Source organism: Eschrichtius robustus, chromosome 8, assembly GCF_028021215.1.
Source record: "Eschrichtius robustus isolate mEscRob2 chromosome 8, mEscRob2.pri, whole genome shotgun sequence".
Classification (NCBI taxonomy): Eukaryota; Metazoa; Chordata; class Mammalia; order Artiodactyla; family Eschrichtiidae; genus Eschrichtius; species Eschrichtius robustus.
Genome location: NC_090831.1, coordinates 107,799,742 through 107,825,725, shown reverse-complemented (window position 1 = coordinate 107,825,725; position 25,984 = coordinate 107,799,742). Strand labels below are relative to the sequence as shown.

The 25,984-nt window shown below is 39.3% G+C and overlaps 1 protein-coding gene across 2 annotated transcripts; it reads right to left on the bottom strand.

The window, feature by feature from the left end:
* Positions 1–366: 366 nt before the first annotated feature.
* On the bottom strand, positions 367–25,383 carry SSMEM1 (serine rich single-pass membrane protein 1). Of its 2 annotated transcripts, XR_011074757.1 has the most exons (4): positions 25,150–25,383; positions 19,101–19,155; positions 2,803–2,907; positions 367–871 (listed from the first exon to the last, which is right to left on the bottom strand). XR_011074757.1 is itself a non-coding variant. In XM_068550096.1 (3 exons), exons 1-3 carry the CDS (start codon positions 23,911–23,913, stop codon positions 17,013–17,015), a joined length of 726 nt encoding a protein of 241 aa, XP_068406197.1. In that variant the 3' UTR covers positions 16,762–17,012. The 2 variants fall into 2 exon arrangements, 1 of the variants encoding a protein (XP_068406197.1); XM_068550096.1 differs by lacking the exons at positions 367–871; positions 2,803–2,907; positions 25,150–25,383 and adding exons at positions 16,762–17,500; positions 23,731–23,913.
* Between the last annotated feature and the right edge of the window lie 601 nt (positions 25,384–25,984).

Sequence of the window (25,984 nt, the reverse complement as noted above, 5' to 3'; positions counted from 1 at the left end):
TGTTTCTAAAGTGATCCATCTGCATTTGTAGCAAATTGATGTCCCTGTTTCTGTGCTTTTTCCCAAAATGAAAATGTCTTTCTAATTATGACAATGAAATTGCTTGTTACAGAAAGTTTGGATTAAAAGGAAGTGTTTTATTTAATCACCAATAATTCCTCCAGCCAAAGAAAACCATTTGGAGTACATCTTTCCAAACTTCTTTCCATGTTTTAGAGCTTTTTCTTAAACAAAGATTAGACCATAACATATATTCTGATTTTTAAACAAAGGATTTTTTAAACAAAGGCAACCTTTCCTTGTCTATAAACATACATCTACATTGATCTGACTTTGTTCTTCATTGCAAAAGGAGAAGATACACCATTTTATTTTTAGGATTCATATTTTATTATATTTTAGTCTTCACACACATTATATTCAGCCTAGCAAGTATCAACCAACAGACACAAGGAAATTTTCATCTGTCCTCTTGTAACCGAAAGTGGGGTCCAGCTGCTCGCTGCTCAAAAGCCAATAAAGAGGCCAGGTTTGTGGAAAGGAAAGTTTGCTTTATTTTGGATGCCTACAACTGTTGGGGGAGTGGGGGAAGGGCAGACATCTGTCCAAAGGCCTACTCCAACAATCAGGGGGCAAGAGCTTTTATAGGCGGAGGGAGGGGGCTGCATGCAGAAACAGCACAGTCAGCTCTGACCGTCATCTTGAAATTGGTCATGAGGTGGTCTGACCAGCATCATCTTGATTGTTTCAAGTACAGTTAGTCTTCAGTTCCAGGGTCTGTTTGTTCCCATTTCCTTGAGGCCAATTCTTGGAATCGTGGCAGCTTATGTCATGGCTACAGTCTGGTCATCATGTAGTTAACTTCTTCCACCTGGCGGGGGTTTCAGTATCTATAAGACAGCTCACAGGATACGGCTCAGAATATTACTTATAGCCCTTGAGGAAGAACTAAAGGTCCTTGACTATGCTTAATGACTAAACTATTATTATTTGGTCTCCTTTGACTATTTTCCTTTGTTTCTGCATGTTCTCACTTCTCTGATTAAACTTATTTTTTGGCTACAGTTTTTCCACAGACAAAAGGCAGGCAGAGGACCTGGGGGACAAAGACCAAAAAGTCCTGCTCTGTTTCACTCGGTGTGTCAAATTCTTTATCTGCACACGCTCTAAATCCCTGGGTTAGAATTTTCAAGTACCTACTTTAAGGGTGTTTCTGGTTTTTTCATTCTCTTGGGTGTTGGGGAGAAGAAAGAAACCAAGAGGCAGAGACCATAATTCATCCTCATGTCCCCAGCACCTATCAAGTAGACAGTAGTCATATGAATTGAAATTAACGTACTTCTGGAGAGGGCCTGCTCACAGCGATGAAGACCCAATGCAGCCAAAAATAAATAAATAAAATAAATTAATTTTAAAAAAAAAAGAAAGAAAGAAATTAATGTACTTGCAGAATCAGTAAAAGCTTCTTGGAAAAGACGGGCAGATAGGATTTGCTGAGTAGAGTATGGATTCCTGGTGGTTTGGAAACATGAGAAAGGTAGAAAACTAGGGGAAAATGGTACACGATAGAGTTGGGAGGAAATTTGCCCCACTTGGGCAGACCTGACCCTGGGCATGGTGGAGAAGGTAGAATATGAAAAGAAGATATGAGAAGGTGACAGAGGGCCTCACAGTCCAAGTAGAAGACTTTACACCTGATGAAAGGGGCAAATGTAGAGCCTCGGAAGGTTTCTGAGCTGGTAAGTGACTGCAGTCTTGAGAATGGTGAATCATGCACGATGGTTGCAGGGCAGAGATGCTTTAAGCAGGAAGCCAAGCAAGGAGCTTCCTGGAGAAATCCAGATTTTTAAACGATGCATCTGGGCTGGGTGGTGGCTGAGGGAATACATGAGAAGGGCTCAAAGAGGCATTTCAGTGGAAGGATCAGAGTCCCTTGTGAGTGACTGGTGCCTGACTGGGTATAGGAGAAGTCAGGAAAAGGGTATATACCAGTGGGTGGGAAAGGAGGGGCAGATAGCCACCTCCATAGCAGCCTCTGAGCATTTCCTCACCCAATTGTCACAGTGTGTGAAGTTCCACTGTAAGAATTTGTTTTATCTCCCTTACAATATGCTTTCAAAGAGGAATTTTTGCTGAGAGTTACTACCCAATGAGTTGAGTTCACTGTAAGTGTTAGGGACATGACAGCTCTCTTCTCTTCCTGAAAAAGATAGTGGGGATGAGCCTAGAGCCACATTGGGGATCCAGCTGAAGCTTAGACCCCTTGCTCCTGAACCTCAGGCATTCAAAAAAGGAGTGAGGACTCAAGGATAATGCCTGAGATGAACAAAATCAACATTTCCTGGAATGGATGAAATCAGTAATTTTTTTTAACGAATAGAAGAAGTTGGAGGAGGAGAGAGCACAAGCCTTAGTAGGAAGCTGTATGGAAAACTCCAGAAATCACTGTTGTTTCTCTCTGCTACTGACAATATAAACAGATGCTTATCAGAATAGAGTAGCATCCTTTCTACTGCCTCATCATTCTGAAAGCTGGATAAAATAAGTTTTTTTAGAAAGCTATATCGAGATATACATGACATACAATAAACTGCACATAATTAAAATATGCCATTTGAAAAGCTTTGACATATGTATACACCCATGAAACCATCACCACAATCCACATCATGAACCTATCCATCAACCGCAATAAAATCTGTTTTTGAGACTCACTGAGAAATCTCCAGATGGAAAGAAACCATTGAAGACCCCCTGCTTTGCAGATGAGGAAATGAGGCCCCAAAAGGGGAAGTGACTTACACAAATCCTCAGGAGTGATCAGGGATAGAGCAGGCATCCTCAGACCCTGGGTCACTGCTCCAACACTCTGGGCTGTCCAGTCATCCAAGGTATTTCCACTCAGTTCTAGGAAAAGACCATTTTAGACCAAACAACTCTTTATCAACCTATCCCTGGGGAATCTGTAATTCAGAAAGAGAAAGATGATAGCTGTCTTTAGAAAAGTACTCTTGGGACTTCCCTGGTGGCGCAGTGGTTAAGAATCCGCCTGCCAATGCAGGGGACACAGGTTCAAGCCCTGGTCCGGGAAGATCCCATATGCTGAGGAGCAACTAAGCCTGTGCACCACAGCTACTGAGCCTGTGCTCTAGAGCCCACGAGCCACAACTACTAAGCCCATGTGCCACAACTACTGAAGCCCACGCGCCTAGAGCCCATGGTCCATGACAAGAGAAGCCACCGCAATGAGAAGCCCACGCACGGCAACAAAGAGTAGCCCCTGCTCGCTGCAACTAAAGAAAGCCCACCCACAGCAATGTAGACCCAACGCAGCCATAAATAAATAAATAAATAATTTTTTTAAATGATGTATAAGAATACTAAGAATATGTAAAGACATGGAAAGATGTTTACAGAATATTAAGGTGGTTTTTTTTTTTTTAGAATCCACTTACAAAACAAAACATGCATTCAAAATAATGACTATATAGGAAGGAAATACACCAAAAACTTAAACAAGTGATTTGGCTATACACTTCTGTGTGGTTAACAGTAACTTTAATTTTCTTCAATTTGCTTATAATTTACATCAAAAGAAAGAAAGAAAAGACCAAACCTCCCTCTAAGGTGGGATGGGAAACCACAGGTCCTGGCATCTTTCCTTATACCTTGGTCCCAACTGGGTTTCGCATCCTTCCTGATGCTGTGCTTTGTAGCCTTGGCTTTCCTTTTGGTCTGTGAGTTCCTGATTTGGGTTCACCTTAATACTTCATTTTCCCACCTACCCATACTTTGGGGCTCCTCAAAGCTCACCACCCTGGTGGTTCGCTGCTGCCCTCACCTGCCACCAGCAGACAATCACCATGTTAATCCAGTGGGACCCAGTTTACACTGGGCCCTGGCCTTCTTCCAAAGACAGCCTTTGTGCTTGCTTAGGTCTAAAAGTCTATTACACAAATTCTTGTTTCTATTAAGTCAGTTGGGAAGAACAAATAGAATTCATAGATCATTTACTGTTTGCAACACCAAGCTCAGAAAACCTCCAGTACAATAACTATTTGTCCTTCCGCAGCTGGAAGATAACCACCCAACACCAAATTGTGAAGATCTGTCTTCTCATCCTTCTCTGTCTGCATCAGGTTCCCATTTATGATCACCCCAGCTCAGGTTCCATGAATGGATCCCTCATTTATGGAATACCTACTATGTGACAGGCACTGTTAAGTTGTAGGACTCCAAAGATGAATAAGATTTTATCAGTCAAGAGCTCAATGTCTAGACTAGCACTGTCCAATAGAACTTTCTGCAGTGATGGAAATGTTCTATATCTGCACTGTTTCAAGAATGTAGCCACCAGCCACATGTGGCTATTGACCACTTGAAATATGACTAGTGTGACTGGGGAATTGAATTTTTTTAATTTTTAATTAATCTTAGCTCAAATTTAAAAACTGAAGCAGTGTAAAATATTCTTCCTTTAAAAACAATGTAATGTTTTGGTAGGACATTTTAACTGTTGAAAATTTAGCATCCAAATTGAGATATACTGCAAGTATAAAAATACACACCAGATTTCAAAGACTTAGTATGAAAATTAGAATGTAAAACATGTCATTAATAATTTTTATATTCATTACACGTCAAAATGATAGTATTTTAGATATATTGGGTTAATAAATTATATTATTAAAATTAATTGTACCTGTTTCCTTTTACTTTTTTAAATGTAGTTATTAGATAATTTTAAATGACATATGTGACTTGCATTAAATTTCTATTGGATAGCACTGATCTAGAGAAAAAAAAAAGTGATATCTAAACAAAGTCTTCAACTAAAATACATTATACATTCCTGGAAATGTATACAAAAGTCTAATGCATAAAAGTTAAACAATAGATTTACCTGATATAACAGGGTGGGGTAGTTAATTCTTAAGAGCTAAAATATATTATAAAATCTCTAATTTCAATATGCATTAAATAATAGTCCTTTATTCCAATTGCAGAAATAATTCATGCTGCTCATTAAGAATTGAAACATTACAGAAACAACTCAGAAGGTTAAGGTATCCCTAGAGATAATTAACAATTTGAGCTATATAAAAACATACTGCTATTATTGGTTACTTTTATAAGTGTGAGATGATACTATATTTGGGGGAGAGCTAAATTATATTCCATGATATGGATATATTATAATTTATTTAACCAATCCCTTGTATATAACATCCAATTTTTCACTATTTCAAAGCATATTATAAGGAACACTTCTATATTACCTTTGTATACTTTTTACATATTTTTCTGCTTCTAAAATAATATTCTCATAGTAAAAACATTCAAATATTGCTGAAAATTATAGCAAAAATGTGACTACCTCTCATGTTGCCCCCTGCCCTGTGCCAATCTGTATCTCTGATGATTATTACCAGTTGGGTATATACATCTTGTCAGAAATTTTTTTTCTGTGTATATATTAATCAGCTTATTTTTTTCTTTTACAAAATTTTAGACAGACTATACATACTGTCCAACTTACTTTTTAACTTAAAAATATATTTAGTAAGCAACAAGGATGTACTATATAGCACAGGCAATTATATCCATTACGTTGTAATAACTTATAATGGAGTATAATCTGCAAAAATACTGAATCACTATGCTGTACATATGAAACAAACACAACATTGTAAATCAACTATACTTCAATTAAAAAATGAGAAAAAACACATAAATTTGCACACACACAAAGGCGAAATCATTATTTTTCTCAACTCATAGGGAATATCAAGGGTTGAAACCTCAGAGCACAGGCTTGGCCTTTATAAGTCCCTGGGCTTAGTGTCCAATCTAGCCTCAGACATAGGTTCTAAAGGTTTCACTAAAACAAATACTTGCTACATTTACTTTTCCACACTTATTCCTATCATATGTGGAGAAGACCAGGCTCAGGGGAGATGCCATATATGCTCAAACAGAAGATGCAGTGTTGTGGGTTATTTCCCCTGAGAAAATCCAAATCCAAAAAGATGTGTTTTTAATTTTTGGCTAAGCTCTCATCTATACTCTCTCGATGAAATTGTCAAACGATGGTAATAGGTATGTAATTTTTAAAGCTGTGGAATTTAGCGGTTGCTTCATTTGTATATAAAGTTTACAGAATCAAAAAACTTTAAAAAGATGACAGTGACATTACTTGCAATTAGAAATTTCCTTTCAAGATCTTCATCAAGATTTTTTTTTAAATGTCAAGAAACTTTTTTTCGAAGAATAAAAAACCTCCTGATTTGCTAAAAAAAATTATTACTTGGGCAAAGGGGGTCAAAAGGTAAAAAGAAAAAAACTATAGTTGATGTAAAAGAGACATAGAAATTTTGAATCATATTCAAAATTTAAACTTAATGAATTAAGTAAGTAAAAGAGTGGATTGCTGGGCCAGAGGGTAACTCTTATGTTTAACTTTTTTAGGATCTGCCAAATTGTTTTCCAAAGTGAGTGCCAAACATTTTTATAGGCATTTTGGAAAACACAGAAGTGAAGATAATCCCTCATTCCAAAGAGCTTACAATTTACAGTAGATGGAGAGATGCAATTAACATGTATACATTAAAAGTATAATTATAATATAGCTTATAATTAAGAGCCAAACCATGCAACTCTAAATTAAAAGTGGATCTACACATAGTCATACATTTTTAGAGCTGGAAAGGAAAAGAAATATATATACATTCTATATAGATATCATTTGGACACCTTTCCGTGTCAGTACATATACTTAGGTTACCAATAAATGCTCATCGATAAGAAACTTATTCAACAAATTATGATAGAGCTATACAATGGAATACTATGCAACCATTAAAAAGATATGATATAGGTCTTTATGAACTTACATGGAATTATGTCAAAAATATATTTATAAGCAAAAAAGGCAAGTTGTTGAATAGTGTATATTAATTTTTTTTTTTTTTTGGCCGCACCGCATGGCATGTGGGATCTTAGTTCCCCGACCAGGGATCAAACCCTCACCCCCTGCATTGGAAACGTAGAGTCTTAACCACTGGACCACCAGGGAAGTCCCAATGTTCCCCTTATCTTTGGTTGGTGTGGATTTGTTCTGTTTGATTTAACCAGTTGACAATTAGAAGACACTAGGATTTTTCTAATTTTTCATCATTTGAAACAATATAAATACTAGGTAAATCTTTGTGTATATCCATGATGATCTCCTTAGAATAAATTCCTAAAAGTAGAATAGTAGGTGAGAGGTTCATATCTGTAAGTTTTTGGATTTGAATTGCTAAATCCTTCTCTTGAAGGCTGTAACAGTGTACACCCTTCCACTAGTGCCCAGGCTTCTGGATTTTATTTGTACTGTGCTTGGAAAAGTCTTCCCTACTTGAGATTAGGATACTTTTTACTAGTGCATTTTTCTAGTACTTTTATGGTTTCCTTGTTTTATCTTTCAATTTTGTTCCATCTGGAATTAATTTTTATATAAGGAATTAGTTCACATCACCTTTCAGATATATTCTTCAGGAATATATTTTCCAGCATTTTATATGTGTTCTTTAATTTTGATCTTTTTTTTCTACAAATGAGCAGAGTCAACAGGCTTAAGTCCAAATATGTAATTGATGCTAAAATGCACCCCTTCCAGCATGTCTAATGATTTCCAGCTTTGTCTCAAATGAACTAAATCTATAAAATCTATTCTTCTTATCACTAACATCGACACATTCATTTTTCCACATATAAATGTCAAGGACTAACTATTCAAATAGATGTACAAACACCAGTGAACAAAGATATTGATGCCATTGAAACTAAACAGTGCAGTCATTTGAAATGTTCATTCATGAGCTCAAGTACAAAAATCCAAGTTCTGGGGTTTAGGAGTGTCAATGAATAATGTCCAAAAATCCAGTTTTTGAACATCAAACCTATGAGAGGAAAGATTGGGGGTTCATGATAGCAAGATATGATGGGGTACAACAGGGGTCTCAACTGTGGGAACCCAACTTTCCTGGGAGATCCACAGAAAATGTTAGAGGGGTGATCTTTGAGACTGGTCTTAAAATTGAGGAGTGGTTCAACATTTGAAGAGTCCAACATTTGAAGATGTGGTGACTGGTGTTTCAGGCAGAGGAATCAAGTGTGGGAAGGTGGCTAGGCTTGGAAGGGGCTTCTTAAAGTCCTGATACCATCTTTCTCCACCCTTCCCAACTTCCCCTCTTCAAAAGGAGGGAAGGATATGATGCCAGACTTACTGATTGATTATTTGACCTCATTCACAATAAATGTATTACTCCAACCCTGCATATACATTTTATACCTTCTTATCTTAATTGTGTAATAAAAGGCTTTTCCCTCTTTAAAGGAACTTCACACAAAAGCAAAGCAGGTCAGGAGATTTTACAGGTGATAGCCAAATGACCTAATTTAGTCCTTTGTTAGTGTGGTGGCCTGGGGTACCAGGTAGCCTTGGCTTCTCACCCCTAGAATGCCTGTCTTCACCTGCAGAAGGTGATATTCTCCTTTTTGTCAAGGCCTGGACCCTGCCCTCACACAGCCCACCTTCTTCCCCATCTTTCCAGCTACACTCCCAGCCTCTTTCCCTTCCTCAGTCCAAGCTCCCTACCTCCCACCTCGTCCCAATACACCCAAATCACTAGAATACTTTCAAAAGTTTTTTTTCAATATTTAAGAACTTAATCCTACTTCCTCTATTCCCTGAGTCCCAAGACTCTGCACATTTAAAATTAATTAAAAGATTTTAATACCGGAATTCCCAGCTTAGCAGCCATCAGTGTATATCCCTGAACCTCCCGTTTAACACGGATTTTCTGAAAAGCATGCTGTGTGTTGTATTCTTTAGGCAGTGCTGGAGCTGTCACAGACCAGCTCACCAGAGCCACTGTGCTCATTTCTTCCCAACTCCACGTTCAGTGATGTCACTTTGTTAATGTGAAATAAGCAACAGTGGGAGTATTTATATCACAGAAATCAGCAAGTGCTACAAAATCAGGGCTTTTAACAATCAGAGCCGATTGTTAAACATTTACCAGCACACAACTGTTTTAAGGATTCTTTTGGTTTCCAGTAATAGAAATTCACTTGAGTTAGCATAAGCAAAAAGCGGAACTTATTATAAGAGCCAGCGAGTGAAGTGTCTGTCATGATGCCTATGAGAGGGTAAACAGATTGGCCTTAGGAATTAACTGGAACCAGGGACTTGAAAACCATCAGAACTTCCCATTGCATCTCTCTGCCCTTCTCTGCTTCATTCTTTTGTTCTTGTTACAACCTTCTTTCCCTGGTTTCCAATCTATATGAAGGGAAACGTGAAAACCTGCTCTAAGTCCAGTCACCTAAGGAGACTGATCTCTTTACTGGTCCCAATTCCAAATTCTCAGGAAGGAACTTTGATTGGAAGAAAGTCCTACTGAAATCAATGCCTGGACAGGGTGAAGGGATGGAAACAGGCAGGATCACACCGTAACAACATGCATGAGAATCAGGGAAAAAAAGAGGCTCCTAGAAAAGAAAAGGGTTGAGGCAGTCAACCCAAAAAGTCCACGACAATTATAAAGACCTTTTCTCAGCTATTAACAGCTCTCACCATCACTACCACAGGCTCCATCAAAGGAGTACATGTACTTAGTATATATTTAACGTCTGAGCACCTTATAATAGGCAAAAGGAGCTGCTCTAGAAATTATAGAGGATAAAAGATGATTAAGACTCCATAATGGCTGCAAGTAAAAGAAAAGCCAACTTAAAATGCTTAATAAGGGAAATTTTCTTGCCTAACAAAAAGTCCAAAAGTAGGATGATTCCAGAATTTCTTAATTCAGCAGCTCAGGACCTAGACTTTTCCATATTTTCACTTTGATATGTTTAGACTAATGTCCTTATGGACACAGGTACCTGTCACAGTTGAAGTCATCAACATCACCCGCCAAACGAAAAGGGACAATTTCGTCCCAGTGCAGGTCTTTTTTAAGACTGAAAAAACTTTTCTCAGAATGCCCCCACCAGCAAACTTCCCTTTCCAGAATTAGATCACATGCCCCTGCATGAACCACTCACTGACAAGGGGAATGGCACCACCCTGGTTGACTTAGACCGACTGGGACCTAAGTCCTATAAGGGAAGGAGAACAGTGGAACAAAATGGGGAGCTGCTGGAACAGAAGGAAAACAATTGATGGAGGCTACCACAGACCCTTGCTGCATCTGAAGGGGTGCAATCAAAGAAAAGAGACAAAAAGACTCTCGCCCTAAGTTGAATTCCTCCAAGCGCTTTTGTCTCATTCAACTCTCTGACCTGCCACATCACTTTTACTAACCCTGGCTGCAGACCCTTCCACTGGGACCTGGTTTTTATCTCCCTGCTTCCCTCTTTTGGTTTACACTAATTAGTAGCAGAGTTGGCTCCCTGCCTGATTTTCTCACTGCTAAATCAAGATTTTGAACACATGAAACTTCATAGTGACAGAGGGCCCTAATAAACAAAGACAATTATAGACAACAGGCCCCTGTAATCAGGCAGCTTGAGGGTCTGCCTGTGAAAGAGGCCAAGCTCAGAAGATAAAAGATAAGAACTAGAAAACAGTATTGTTTGGGATTATAACATTTTTGTTTTTGTTTTTAAGTATTTCATGCACTTCCTTTTGTTCACTGAGTGGAAATCTGCAGTGAGAAATGTTATGCAAAAAAGGACAAGTATAATTTTTTTTTTGGAATACGTCTTTTTTGCCAGCTTCTCTGGGCCTAATAACTTCCAGTCTCATACAAAAAAGTTCGGTTTTCTACTTCCATCTGTAGCTTTGTTAAATTTAAAGTGCAACTCTTCTTTACAGTAAAAAGTGCCTATAAATGTACACTTTAGTTGGTATTAGATACTAAAAAAAAGAGGAGGGACATTTTCTCCCTGTTGTCTCCTTCACTACCCCTGCATGTTTGTGCCTGATTTGTATTTCCTCTTACCCTCCAATGCACCTCTGTGACCATATGTTCCTGACAGACAGAGAATATCCAGGTGGCCTGGTACTTGGAAACTTGTCAGATGTTATTCAAAGCAATAAAGAACACATCATACAAGTCTTTGGTATATTGTTACAGGGAAACCCTGTTTAGAATTCACTAATTGGGAATTTGTGATAATTTGAGGAAGGGCTGGCTGAAGTTAACCTTTGTACTATCTATGGGAAAAAAAAAAAAGAATTCACTGCAGTTCTCAATAGTGTAAACAAGATTGGAAAGGGAATAATTATCTACTTAAAAGAACCAGTTGTTTTGAAAAGCTTTAGAAGTATCCTTTTACATACAAACAGGGTAATTATGATTTAAACAAAGGCTGGCCTGTTTCTAAGGCTTCTTTGAAATGTCAATTACAAATTACTCTTGTTTATTCACCAAGGCAAAACCCACCCCTGTGTACCAGGCAACAGTTGGTTAGCTTGCTTTCACTTACTCTATTTGAAAATAATAAATCTAAAGTTCTTTCAAAGTTGTATAATTTAATTCAAGCTTTTCACTAATCTAGACAGTTGGTCCATCCTTTAGTGTTTGAGTGATGATTTACTAATTACTAGCATACAACAATCACGAATGCATAGAGTGACACCTGCCTTCATAACATAGTGGAATAGCTGGCGAATACAGAAAATCGACAAAGAAAACTCCTCCAGAGCGGTGGCTCCTATTTTCTATCCTACCGTAGTTAAGAAACACATTTTGCATTGATTGCAGCTCAGTACACACACACTAAAACAAAAACAATACTTACCTTTATTATGTGCGACACTTATCTTCTATGCATTTGTTAATAAATGCTAGTCACTACCCACTAAATTGACTGCACAATCTATTAATGGGTCGCTGTTTTGAAAACACTACCCTGGAATCTGTTGGGAGATAGTATTCTTTTGTGAGACAAAGGGATGGCGGTGGTGTCACCAGCAAAGCCCATTAAAAATTCCCAGTAAATAAAAATAGAATCTGGGTAATAAAGTCTAACCTTTTTTTTTCTTTTCCTTTGTGCTTCGCCTAGTTTCAGTTGCTCATGGAGTACCGAGTGCAGAAGCCTCGCAGCCGGCACTGCAGCCCAGAGTTGCTAGTGCAAAATGGCCGCTCGGACACCTCAGCTCGGTGGGCCGTGTGCAGAAGCTCTGCACACGACACTGCAATTCAAGATGGCGGCGGCGGCAGGCCGTGTGCAGAGACGCTGCGCCCAGCACTGCAACCTGGAGCCTTGAGCAGAGCAGCTGTGCCTGCCCCGCAAGATCTCTGCCTCCCTCCCTGCTGACAAGATCCCTATACAGCAGCCCTGCCCAGAGCCTGTTGGGAAGAGTGTGGACTGTAGAGCGAGAGGTCACACCTCCCCATTCTTTGATCAAAGAATAAAGCTTTCCTTTCCTTTTGAACCAAACTCAGTCTCATTCTGTTGGCTCCAATGACACCAGGCAGGAGGACACTTTTGGGGGCCCTAGGCGGGAGGGTCAGTAACAGTGGAAGGAGCTGTAGCTATGTGGTTTTCTTGATGGTGTCCTCCCCCAATTCTCCTCTCAAATCTTTGGCCATCAACCTCATTGCTCTAGTCACTACTGCCTCCTATTCCTCAACATTCAGTACAAAGCTCATTCTTACCTTCACCAACCCTTTCAGCTAAGTTTCCATTTCCCTTCTTTTTTTCAAAAGCCCACCCTGAGTTTCTGCCTGATCTACTGATAGTTGTCCAGCCTTACTCACTGCAAATGAGGCAAGATGATGCTATAAGGCCTCTCCACTGAACAGCGTCAGCCCTCCCCTGCTTTACTTAACTGCTCCCATCTCTGCTCAGCTTCTGACCCTTGGCTCCATTTTCCATGAATAGTCCTTCTCTAGTCTCTGGACTCGGTTTGGTATTTGGTGTCTGGTCTCTCAAGTTCTTATCTAATCACTGTTCATTAAGAACATGGATAATGTGTTATCATCACGGTAAAAACAAAATCTTTGTGATCAGACAAAACCCAAGACCCAACTCCCCAACACTCACCAGCTCTATGATCTTGGGTATATCATTTAATTTCCCTGAGCCTCGGTTTCATCATCCATAAAATTGGATGCAAGCTTGTGAAGGGTAAATTAATCCTTATAAAATGCTTACTTTGGTGCCTGGCATGTAGCAAGCACTCTCTATATGTCATCTGTTATCATTATTATTATTGTTGCTGTTATTGCTACTGGCTTGCCTCTCCTTCCACCAAAACCACACCACCCAATCTTGGAGGGCAGAGGTTCAGAGTTTGAGACTATCTACCATGTAGCTATAGTTTCCAGTTCCCCTATTCCCCAACCCCTCTCCAAACACCTCCCATGTGTATACTCTCATTTCTCATTTCACATCCATCTCTTAAAACCTTCCCTGGGCTTCCCTGGTGGTGCAGTGGTTAAGAATCCACCTGCCAACGCAGGGGACACAGGTTCGAACCCTGGTCCAGGAAGATCCCACATGCTGCAGAGCAACTAAGCCCGTGTGCCACAACTACTGAGCCTGTGCTCTAGAGCCCGTGAGCCACAACTACTGAGCCCATACGCCACAACTACTGAAGCCCGCGCGCCTACAGCCTGTGCTCTGCAACAACAGAAGCCACCGCAATGAGACACCCGCGCACCGCAACAGAGAGTAGCCCCCACTCGCCGCAACTAGACAAAGCCCGCGCAGCAATGAAGACCCAACACAGCCAAAAATAAATAAATTAAATTTTAAAAAGAAAAGAATATACTGTTTAAAAAAAACAAAACAAAACAAACTTCCCTGCATCCCATAGTTCCCTCCCTCACAGTTCCTGACAAGAGTTGTGATGCTTGATGTAGGTGGACATTGCTACACAGGTCAGTTCTGACCATTTAGTTGCATGGATGGACCACAGACAGGAAGCAAGCCCAAGTGTTCCATGCCTCCCCACAAGCAAGCTACCCAAACAGGTTACAACCTTCTACCATAAAAACCACAGGGGGCCAAGTTTATCCCATTCAGCAAGGACAGACTGAAGAAGGGACTGTTATGAAGCCCAGGGGCCCCACCCTGACAGCTCACACAGGCTCTGAATACAATGAACACCAAGCCACAACTAATGTTTGCAGCCCTAGTTTCAGGAACTATCTCCCACTTCACGTGTTCCGTACCTCGCTCATCAACTCAGTTCCAATGAGTCTGGCCATGCTTTTGCTCCTCATCCTACAATGCCCTTGCCTTATTCCTCTGATTCAGTGTATTTCTCTCCTTGGCTTTGGCTGTCCTCCCAGCTGTGTTTGGTCTCTGTTTTTCGATTAATGTACTTACAAATTACCCTAATTAATCCCTTCATATTTATAGCCCCTGGTTTAACTCATCCATGATTCCTTCTTCCAGTGGACACCTGTCTCCCACCCCCCAACTCAGACCTGTGTTAGCCCCACAGATGAGACCATGAAAAGTAGTAGTCTTTGACATACATGACTTTTCAGATAATAGTTCATTGCTTATATTTTAGATCCACAAGCAACACATTTGGGGCCTGGACCCATCATACTCTGTTATCTAGAATACAGTCATTGTCCTCCTCTTCCTGATGAGATTATGCCAGCTTGGATATCACTTATGGCTGTGTGGGAGGTGGTAACTGACTTACCTTGAAATCAGGATTTTTCCATCTTCAGAGAATAATGGCTAAGATCACAGTAATTAAGAGCCCAAACTCTTAAGTCAGATGACTTGGGTCTAAATCCTGTCCCTGCAACTTACTATATTTTGAGTTTGTTTTTATTGTCTTTTGGTATTTGGGTTTTGTTTTGGTGCTATTTAAATAAACAAGATAACAAGCATCTTGATCATATCAAGTTAGAAATACCAGAATCATTCACTAAATTTTAGGTATTGGCCCCTGCCCTGCTTTCTCTGCCTCTGCTTTCCTCAGCTCCTCCCTTTTGCATTCATGAATCCCTCTGCATATTGATTTAACTGCATTATTTATCTGCCATGCTGTCTGGCACTGTGCTGGGTCACAGAGATACAGATAAGTCATGGACTCTATCTTTAAGGGTGGAGATTATATATATATATATATATATATATATATATATATATATATAAGCAAACAAATACATGCATTAAAATGTTAAGGGTGCCGAGATAGAGAACTTTTCAAGGTACATTGGAGCATAAGGGAGGGCACAGTGAGTTCTGCCTGAGGGGACAAAGTGGAGGAGGGTAAAATCAAGAAGTAAAGGAAGTCTTCGTGGAAAAGGTTGATGCTTGAGTTGAAACTTGAAGTTGTCCTCTTTTCACTTGCAGCCTCAGACCTGTTCCAATCCTGAGGAAATCTGAATAAGACAGTCTCCACAAATAAGCTCAGAAATGTCACCCCATGTCCTGGATTCTAGTGGCCTAGTTCCAGTGGCTGGGGCTTCCACATTGCCTCCCGGGTCTCTTTGTTGCCGTTAGTTAAGGAACTTGAAATTATCAGGAGTAACTCCCAAGCCCACAGTAATAGCTCTGTTGTATCTCTCCCAATACCCCATAAAAGGCTCAGTTCTTAGTATTAAGCTGTAGTATCCAAATCCGTCCCTAACACTTAAACCCTTCTTTGAACTCCAGCGCAGAGCCCCTGCTGCTTATCTTGTCCTTGTCAGCCCTCTTCTCTGGGATCTGGGCCTTGTTTTATATCCCACTTGGGGTTCTGCCATCCTCCAGAATAGCCACCCATCTACTAGGCCTGCTTGAATTCCCCACCACTGGGGTCCCCGCCTAACTGGAAAACTCAGCCCCAACTATGTCTGGATTGCAGCTAACTTTCAATAAAGACTCTTTCTTTGACAAATTTGAGTTAGGCTCCTCCGAGCCCTCTTCTCATCCAGATCTCAACCTTGGCGCCCATCCTGTCTTTGGCTGCCCAGTCCAGTTTTAGCAAGAATTCTGCTAAGTAAGTTTAGTGACAGTCCCCCACCCTTGATATCTGAGCACCCTTGACATCTGATCAAGTTCCTCATCCTCTACCTTTGCTTTATAAGTCCTTGGTCTGCCTTTAGCAAGAATCATGCCAGGTCAATTTAGCAGAAATCCCCCTACCCGTGATGGCTCCTCTTAGTAATTTTCCATCCACTGACACCCTTACCCTGTTCCTTGGTTATAAATCCCCACTTGAACTTGCTGTATTTGGAGTTGAGCTTGATTTCTCTCCCCAGTTGCAATAGACTGGACCCCTATTACAAATAGTCTTGAATAAAATCTTCCTTATCATTTTAACACATGCCAGAATAATTTTTTCTTTAATACTTGTCATGCCCTTTGGACAATAACCACGGACAGCCCATGGCCCAGCTGTCCTTCTGGTCTACTCTAGGAATCCGGTCTCATTCCAGCCCCAAGCTGACACATGTGCATCAATACAGCTCAGGTAGGGAATTCCCTGGCAGTCCAGTGGTTAGGACTCCACGCTCTCACTGCCGAGGGCCTGGGTTCAATCCCTGATGGGGGAACTAAGATCCCACAAGCCTCCCGGCCAAAAAATAAAATACAGCTCAGGTAGAGCCACCTGTAAATATGGATCTGGAGAATATGAGCTAATTCTATTCCAACCAACATTACCTAACTCATTCAGTCAATCAGATGACCAAAACATATAAATTTAAATAGTTTCTAAACATAAATATATTTTCAAAGAGGTTCCTTATTTGTATTACAGATATAAACAAAATACATACACTCAAGGCATAAAGTATCTGTCTTGTGCTCTTTTGAATAAAAAAATCACACTGGATGTAGATCTTTGATGCTCCAATGGTGCCATAAACAAATTCACTGGCCTGTTTTTGGACAAAGAATTATCTGAAATTTTATCTTTTGCATTCCAAGAATGTTTTTGTTGTTAGTAGAGAGACTTTATTGTAAAAGCCTCCTCACCTAGAGCTCTGGTGATTTTTTGTGTTTTATTCATCTCTTTCATTTGGCTTCAAGTAAGGTAAGGACTGGATAAAATTCAAAATTTACTGAATTTTGTTAACACCAGGTCCAGAATTTCCTTCTTGAATATCTCCCTTCTTTGGGGTTGTTACTGAAGTGTTTTGAAGGAAATGGCGGGTCAGCCATTCATTGGTTCTCATGGCTTTGCAGTGGAGGCAGGGCCTTTCCCTGATTTGGCAACCTCCCATATTCCTTTGCCTCTGAGCTATTTTTCTCTTCTTAATACTGGCTGGTGATTGGTGGTGTTCACTTTCACTCTCCTTCCAAGAGGAGGCTCCCGAGTTAGATACTTCACTCTCACACTCAGTAGTATCACTGTCAGGTTGGGTCTGATTCACCCGGCTGAATTCAGAATGGTGCCTCGCTCGTCTTTGTTCAAGATATGCATTGACCAAAGCCATTTCTGAGTCAGTTACAAGAGTAAGTTGGTTCTGCTTTGGTTTTGTCATCATTTGCAAAGAATCCCAGGCACCATCTTTGTTTTGCCGCTTATAGGAAGTATCTTTGCTTGCTAACAACAATGAAACAAATCAACAAGTTAGGCACATTGCTGGTTACTATAATCTCATCTTACCTAGAAAGGAAGCCTATGGTGTGGGCTCACTCTTTGCTGCCATTTGCCAAGCCACCACTTTTCCCCACTCATTTGCAAGTGTTGGCAGCTGACTTCATTTTCCAGTACCATACCAAAACTCCTAAAAACCAAAAGGGCCAGATAGATGCTTGACATATTACTTTTGAAGTTTCATGGACCCTTGATATAATATCAAGGGAAAGGTCTCCAAACTTTTCCAGAGAAGGACCTTTTTACCTTTGCCTTGACAGCTTAAAGATGCAAGCGTGTATATGAACGTGATTTGGGTAGCAGAAAACTAAAAAGGATCTTCTCTTTATGCACTGGTGTGCTGGAGTTGGCTCATACCAGCCAGTTCACAAGAACCGATAAACTTTCAGGAACTTTGCAAGATGGCTGTTAAACACAGCTATTAGTAAAAATTAAATCGTATAAACTTACCACTAAATCAATTTGTTACAAATAAATGTAATAAATACTCAAAACTCATCACTTCCTAAATTATTTTACTAGATTTTATTGTGAGGTTTGCTCTTGAAGCTACTATTTATGTCTGTTGTCTCTAGATATCGGAAATACTATGCAATGATGTGCTACTGTGCATCTCTTCCTAACTCCTATGTTCAGTGACATCATGTTGGTAACCTGAAATTAGTTTTGGTGGGATAAAAATCAACAAGCACTAAGAATCGGGTCTTCATTTATGGTTTTGTTGATTGTCTAGACTTAAAGTAATGGAGAACATGTTACTGACATAGATTACATTTAAAGGTATCATGCCTATAGCCGCTATATTGTGAATAGCACCCAAAAAATGAGGAAATATTCTTCCAGAGTATTCTAAAACTATTATCCAGCTCAGCAAAGATGTCATACACATCATTAACAACCAAGTTAAGTTCCAACATACATCTTTCTGTTTCTTTCATCTTAATCCTTAACTTAAAGGAAAGTATCAATAACATTCATATTAGAACTACACTCGTTCATCTATTGCAGCTATAGGTTGGCTAAGGCTATAATCAAAGAAAGTATTTTGTGAGAATCAGTGGTCTATATGGAATTTACCATAAAGTGTATCATATGTTTTATTATTTGTAAATTGTCTGACATACATCCTTTATATTAGTAAAATTTTTTAAATGATATATACACACATTTTTGGAGAGCCAGTTGTTAGACATTTATCAGCATACCACTATTTATAGGTTATTGAAAAAGATGTCATATAGAGCTCATAGTCCTGTGGTAACATTAGCAGCAAATGTGTGTGAAAGGCAAGCTGTGTGACGGGAGAATGCTGAGGAATGAAAAGACAGCTTGAGCTCTACCTACCAGTAATTTATAGCCTCTAGCAGCTTTGATGAAGTAGCTAACCAGTCCTTCTGCACCAAAGCAAGTTGCTCATCCAGTGGGCCACCACAGGTCTGGGGAGGCTCTATAACGCTCTTGGCTATTTACCTCTGTTGTTTGCTTTCCACACACAACACATATTTCTCTCATCACAGTCCAATATAAAATATGCACTGGCTCTCACCTTTACTTAGTGAAGTGCTTGTTCCATTGTCTTCATTCTTTTTCTTCTCAGACATCTGTTTCAGAAATATAGATTAGTAATAGTGATCTCAGTTGGTTGTTCTTCCCTCATATTTACTTGTTAAGAAACACTATTGCCTTGGGCCCTTTGACAATGTCTAATTTTAAACAGCGCAGTTCAATAAATACTTACTGAGTTCCTACTACTGTGATCCTACTTCTGCTGCCCATTAAGAAGACCATGCTTTGACAGCAGGATCTACCAAAATGTTTTGAGCCCAGCAAAATGGAACAAAGATTGAGAGAAAATAATACCGATAAGAAGCTATTAGCTACAAAGTTTTCTTGTACTCACTGATTTTATAGAGAAATATCGTTTAAATGTCATTTAAAAACAGATATGATAGTACTAGGATTAGTTTTAAATTACTTTTTTAAATTTTTTGGCCATGATGTGCAGCTTGTGGGATCTTAGTTCCCCGACCAGGGATCAAACCCATGCCCCCTGCAGTGGAAGCGCGGAGTCTTAACCACTGGACCGCCAGGGAAGTCCCAGTTTAAAATTACTTTTTAAAGGACATTTTATCAGGTTATGTTATGATAATTCTTTAAGATCTTTATATGAATTCATAGACTTATATCTCCTAAATCCTTCAGAAACTTTCCTCCAGAATGCAACCATAATATACTACCTGTGAATATGGCAACTAGAAGAAACTGATTTCTTTGAATAGTTCCAATTTCAAATATTCTGCCCCAACACTCCATAAATATATTTGCCCCATTTTTCACACGTCCCACTTTTTGATGCCGAAAATGGTTTTGCTAAAAGATACACATACAAAGCAACTCCTTCAAAATATATCAAGTACTTTAGAAATACTCATAACACTTTTGGCACATAATAATTCTGGGAATCTATCACTGGGAAATAAACTCCAAAAGACAGAAAGTTTTATGTACAGAAATATTTATCCCAATGTAATTAGGGTAATATAAATACAAAATTCAAAAGTAGGCTCAGACTTCCCTGGTGGCGCAGTGGTTAAGAATCCGCCTGCCAATGCAGGGGACAAGGGTTCGATCCCTGGTCTGGGAAGATCCCACATGCTGTGGAGCAACAAAGCCTGCGTGCCACAACTACTGAGCCTGCGCCCTAGAGCCCCCGAGCCACAACTACTGAGCCCGCGCGCCACAACTACTGAAGCTCTCATGCCTAGAGCCTGTGCTCCACAACAAGAGAAGCCACTGCAATGAGAAGCCTGCTCACCGCAACGAAGAGTAGCCCCCGCTCACCGCAACTAGAGAAAGCCTGCGTGCAGCAACAAAGACCAAATGCAGCCAAAAATAGATTAATTAATTTTTAAAAAAGGAAGCAATAGTTAAATAAATTATGATGTAATCATACAATCATACAATATATAGTTGTAAAAATTATAATAAAAGTATGTTCTAACATGAGGAAATAAATGTTATAATATTAAGTTAAAAATCAAGATGCAAATTTGTATATGCCGTGTGATCCTAAGTTAGCTAAAAATATGAAAAGAAAAAAGACTAAGGGATGTACGCAAGTGTTAGCAATAGTGGCTTCGAGTGTTGAAACTGATTTTTTTTTCCTTCTAATTATTCAAATTGTCTACAATTAGGGAAAAAATGAATTTATGTAGAAAGTCATACTGCCTCTGGGTTGAAAAGTACCACACTTGGCTATTCATAACTGCAATCTAAGATCTTTGGTCCATTCCTTTCTTAATACCTGATCTCCACAATGGTAGGCAAGTTTCTCTAACGAGGTACCTCTTTGCTTTTTGGGTTACTGAAATCATTCTCTGAAAGCTTTCAGTGAAATCCTCTTTTAAGATACCTCTTTTTTAAAAATGTTTTTGGGTGGCCTTATTTTAAATTTAAAATGTATAGAGATGATTATTAAAAGATTAGAAGTTTATGAACCTTAAAAAGTTAATAGTAGTTGATTATTTCTATATAATCTGGAGTGGTTTTTATTTCATTTTTTCTACTTTCCTATAATGTCCACATTTTCTATAATGGGTACTTTTGTAATTCAGGGGGGAAAGTGTTTTAAAACACTTATTAGGTTTATATCTTTTTCATGGAAAGCTTCCATATTTGACTTATGTCAAATCAAAATATAATCACAAAATCAAAAGAAAGATTTTACATCAAGCTAAGTGGAATCATATGAACTGTGGTTACCAAAAGCATTTTATTAAGTGTCTTTGTGTGTGACTCAGTTGAGTGAAAACAGCAGAAGTGCCTGCCCTGAAGTGTAGGGTAGGACAGTGGTGAGATCTGGGCTATGGCTCTGCCTTTCTTCCACTGTGATTTTACCAAGCCACTTAATACCTCCTAAGCTCAGTTTCCACATATGCAAAAAGAGGAGCCTGGACTGGTTTTGTTTGGAAAAATTCCAGCACTAGCTGTCTGAATAAACACTAAAAATATATATAAACTAAATATAGTATATATAATCTCTGAGAGCAAGAGGGTACATGCATCTTAGACAGTGGCAAATCCAGAGGAAATCAGTGTGCTTCATGTTTGAGGATAATTACCACCACATTTCCATCACGCTTTTACCATTACTTCAAGGTTTGTAAATAAACGTTCATAATTTAGCAGAGAAAATGAAGTTCAAAGTGAAGGAAAAATTCCATCCTTTTTGACCAGCTCTCATGTGGTTCTCAGATTTCAAATTTGGGACCCTTTAGAAGAAGCAGTTGAGTGGATTATAGCTGCCATAAGGGTACAAAGTGAAAGACAAAACCTCTAAGATAATTAAGGTTTTAATCAGCACTGAATAGATATAATTCAACATTTCAACTATGCTATGAAACAAACAAATGATATGGCAGGAAACCTGGGTCTATTCGCCTCTCTGTCATAACCACTCACGTGACATTGGACAAGTCACTTAATTTCTTTGGGCTTTATCAATAAAAAAAACAAAGGATGGATACTGATAACTTACTTGCCTACAAGCAGAAGGCTGGGCCATAAGCTCTCTTGAGGTCCTTGAAGCTCAGGGCTCTATGACTCCAAAAGCTGATGCAAGCAAGGGAGCAGAGAAAGAACTTAGACCTCTCAAGGGGTCTTCATGATGAAATTGCCAAGAACCAATTTCAATTTTTTGTTAATTTTCTAAAGTAGCTTTTCTTGCCAGGCTAGACAAATTCAATGTACTTAGCTAGGGAGTCTAAGACATGTATAAACTATCACTATTCTAAATATTCTTTTGGCAAAGTATCTATCTTAAGCATTTAGACTTTAGATGAAACTTCTTTTTAGGGGGAGGAGGTGATGAGGGGAAGAGTCTTTGATTATTACAATGGAATCCAGCTGGCATACACATAACAAGCCTCCTCCTCTCCGTCTAGAGCTGATACAGCATTCAGCCTAGCTGACCATTGCCAGCCTAGTGCTCTGGCTGTAATGCTAAATGGTCGTGGTTTTATTAATCATCAGCCTGGTAATAATGGTCAGCAAGGATTCCACATCAGCGATTTATAAGAGCTCAGTTACTCATAATATGTGGGAGCATCACAGCCCTGATTAAGTGGGCTATCTCACTCCTTAGGATGGCATTTTGTCTGCTAGTAGGTGGTCTAGAGTGGTGACTTTAGCTCTGTTTAGTTTAGTTCTGTGTCTTTTTCTATGTGGAGAATGTAATGCCTCATTCTAAAAACCCAAAATCCTACAACATGTATCCTATAAATATGACAACTTCTGTATCTTTGATTAGAATCACACAGCTACAGAAGGAATTTGGAGGTCATTAACCAGTAGGGAAGTTTATCCCAGTATTACTTAGCATTTGGACAAACTGAGAACAACCTAAATATCTCAAAATTGCAGATTTGTTATGGTGCAACCATAAAACAAAATTATGCAGTCGTTAAGAGTGCTGCTGTGTAAATATAATTTGAGGAATGATTACAATATAATATTAAGTTTAAAAAAGCAGGTTAGGGCTTCCTTGGTGGCGCAGTGGTTGAGAATCTGCCTGCCGATGCAGGGGACACGGGTTCGAGCCCTGGTCTGGGAAGATCCCACATGCCGCGGAGCAACTAGGCCCGTGAGCCACAACTACTGAGCCTGCGCGTCTGGAGCCTGTGCTCTGCAACAAGAGAGGCCGCGACAGTGAGAGGCCCACGCACCGCGATGAAGAGTGGCCCCCACTTGCCGCAACTAGAGAAAGCCCTCGCACAGAAACGAAGACCCAACACAGCCAGAAATAAATAAATAAATAAAAATTAAAAAAAAAAAAAAGCAGGTTATAAAAATATATAAAACATAATGTCAACCATCTAAGATCAAAGATAGACAGATGAAGAGAGATATACTGTGATACAGAAAAAGAAAAAAACTAGAAGAACATACTCCAAAATGTTAACAGTGGTTATCTCTAGGAAATAGGATTACAGTAGTTTAAATTTTCTTCTTCATCCTTTTCTATATTCTTGGGTTCTCTAGAATGATACTTCATTATTTTTAAAACTAGAAGACAAACTTTTAAAAAGTAGTTTCACCAATGTAAAATAAATTTATTTTATGGAAAATCCCCTAGTATACAGTAAATATATTATTTAAAATGAAAAAGGATATCCTACCCAGACAGAAGCCCGAGAGAAGAACATCAGGACCAATATAATGACAAAATACCAAAGCAGGAAGTTCCCTATTGTCCCACAAGAGTCATCCTTCCGGCATTCATAATCTTGATTTGGAATGGTAAAACTTATAGGTATGGGGGGAGGATCCACCTCCCAAAATAAAGAAAAAAGGTCTCCCATGATGGCTTCTTGCTTTGAAAATAAAACATGCTCAAAGGGATGAAGAAGACTGGGAAGTACTTCACTCCATGTGTATGACAACTTCCTTGGCAACCTATTATGACATATTCTTCAGTAACTATGACAGGAACTGACAAACATTTCTTGGATTACTAAGTTTTTGGAAGATCTGTCCAAATCACTTCTATGAAAGTTTAAGGCATATGCCCCATATCTCAATATGGTGCATTCTGCCATAATCTTTTTTTTTTTTGGTCCTGAAACTTGTATACACGGTATTTTCTTTAAATACAGTATTTTAATGTCTTTTTTTTTTTTGGCTGTACCACATGGCGTGCAGAAGTTGCCCGACCAGGGATCAAACCCATGCCCCCTGCATTGGAAGTGCAGACCACCAGGGACCACCAGGAAAGTACTTTAATGTCTTTAAAATCTAAGTCTCTGAGGTATCCATTTTTTCAGTCTCTTTGATATATATCATATCATTGTAAATTAACATACACAGTTCTAATGTATTATTGACTGAATTGTGTCCCCCAAAATGCCTATGTTGAAGCTCCAAGCCCCAATTTGGCTATAATTGGAGATAGGGACTTTAAGGAGGTAATTAAGGTTAAATGAAGTCATAAGGATGGGGCCCTAATCCAAAATGACTGGTGTTCTTACAAGAAAAGGAAGAGACATAAGGGATGTGCAAGCACAGGAAAAAAAGGCCATGTGAGGACACAGAGAGAAAGGGGCCATCTGCAAGCCAAAGGACACAAGGCTCAGGAGAAACCAATCCTGCCGGCACCTTGATCTCAGATTTCCAACCTCTACAACTGTGAAAAAATTTACTTCTGTTGTTTAAGCCACCCAGTCTGTGGTATTTTGCTATGGCAACCCTAGCAAACTAATACATAATGCCAACAATACATCTAATTTAGGTAGTAGTCGTGTTCCTTTTTAAGCCTTGAATAAATGCACAGTAATTCATAGATTACATTAAGAGGGAAAACATAGATGTACCTGTTGTGAATTACAACAAACATGTACAATTTCTTCTTATGAAAGAGTCAGACATGGGTTGGGGAGGAAACTTGTATTCTAATTTTGACTGTACATTTGCACAATTTTCAAGTTAGTTCATCTCTATATCTAAAACTAGAGCAAAACAGCATTGCTGCTAAGGCAATCTAAAAAGTATAAAAACTTCACTTCAAAAAAATTGGTTAGAACTTTAAGAGCATAGCATACCTGCAGATTTTCATTAACATGCAATACCACGAGGAAACTTCATTTTCTTCTATTGGAACTCAGGAGCATTTTAGGAAAAAATTTTGGTCACTGGGACGTACAAGATGTAACAATCCGTTAGCTTATTATGACACGGCGTGATGTTTTTATTACAGGCACACTTTGCATCCCCACAAGCAAGTCTCCAGACCCTGCGCACGCATCCTGGACCATGCCTGTCTGCTTTAGGCTCTCGTCCCCTCCTCCAGGAAGCTCGCGGGGATCCAGGGCTGGGCCCGCCGCGACGCCTCGGGGCTCACTGCGCCCCACCTCACCTGCCTTTCTAGTGAACCTGCCGGCCTCCCCCGGGCTGAGCTCCTCCAGGCGGTAACCAGGGAAGATTTTATTTTCACATCCCCGCGCGGCTCAGCGGCACATTGTGGGCGTTTGTATTTGTTAAATAAAAGCAAACTGAACTCCCTGATGAAACTTTTCCTCAGGATTAGAAATTCTTCCAAAGAATATGCAGGAAAAGTAAAGGGTGTTTTTTAAAAAAAAAACCCTCAAAACCACTAACAACTTTAACAATTTGGTTTTTGTTACTGCTGTACCCTCGTTACACGGATATTTTAGAATTTACATCGGGTCAGAACACTTAATTTTTTTTTTTTTTTTTTTTACACAGAAGTATGAGAAATGCTTTGTCATTACTGATGGTGTCTGGACCCATCACCAAGTACTCTGTATCCTACACTTGGCCACCCTACTTAATAAAATCTGCTTAAAAATGTGTCCATAAGCGCCCTAAGGAAGCTAAAGTTATATTAATATATAGAAATTCATTTTCTTATAGTTA

Coding starts and splice junctions, on each gene's coding strand:
- SSMEM1 (XM_068550096.1), bottom strand. CDS start 23,913: ATGGGAGACCTTTTTTCTTTATTTTGGGAGGTGGATCCTCCCCCCATA. Junction 19,156..23,730: donor TCTCTCGGGCTTCTGTCTGG/GTAGGATATCCT, acceptor TTTCTGAAACAG/ATGTCTGAGAAGAAAAAGAA. Junction 17,501..19,100: donor AAGCACTTCACTAAGTAAAG/GTGAGAGCCAGT, acceptor CATTGTTGTTAG/CAAGCAAAGATACTTCCTAT.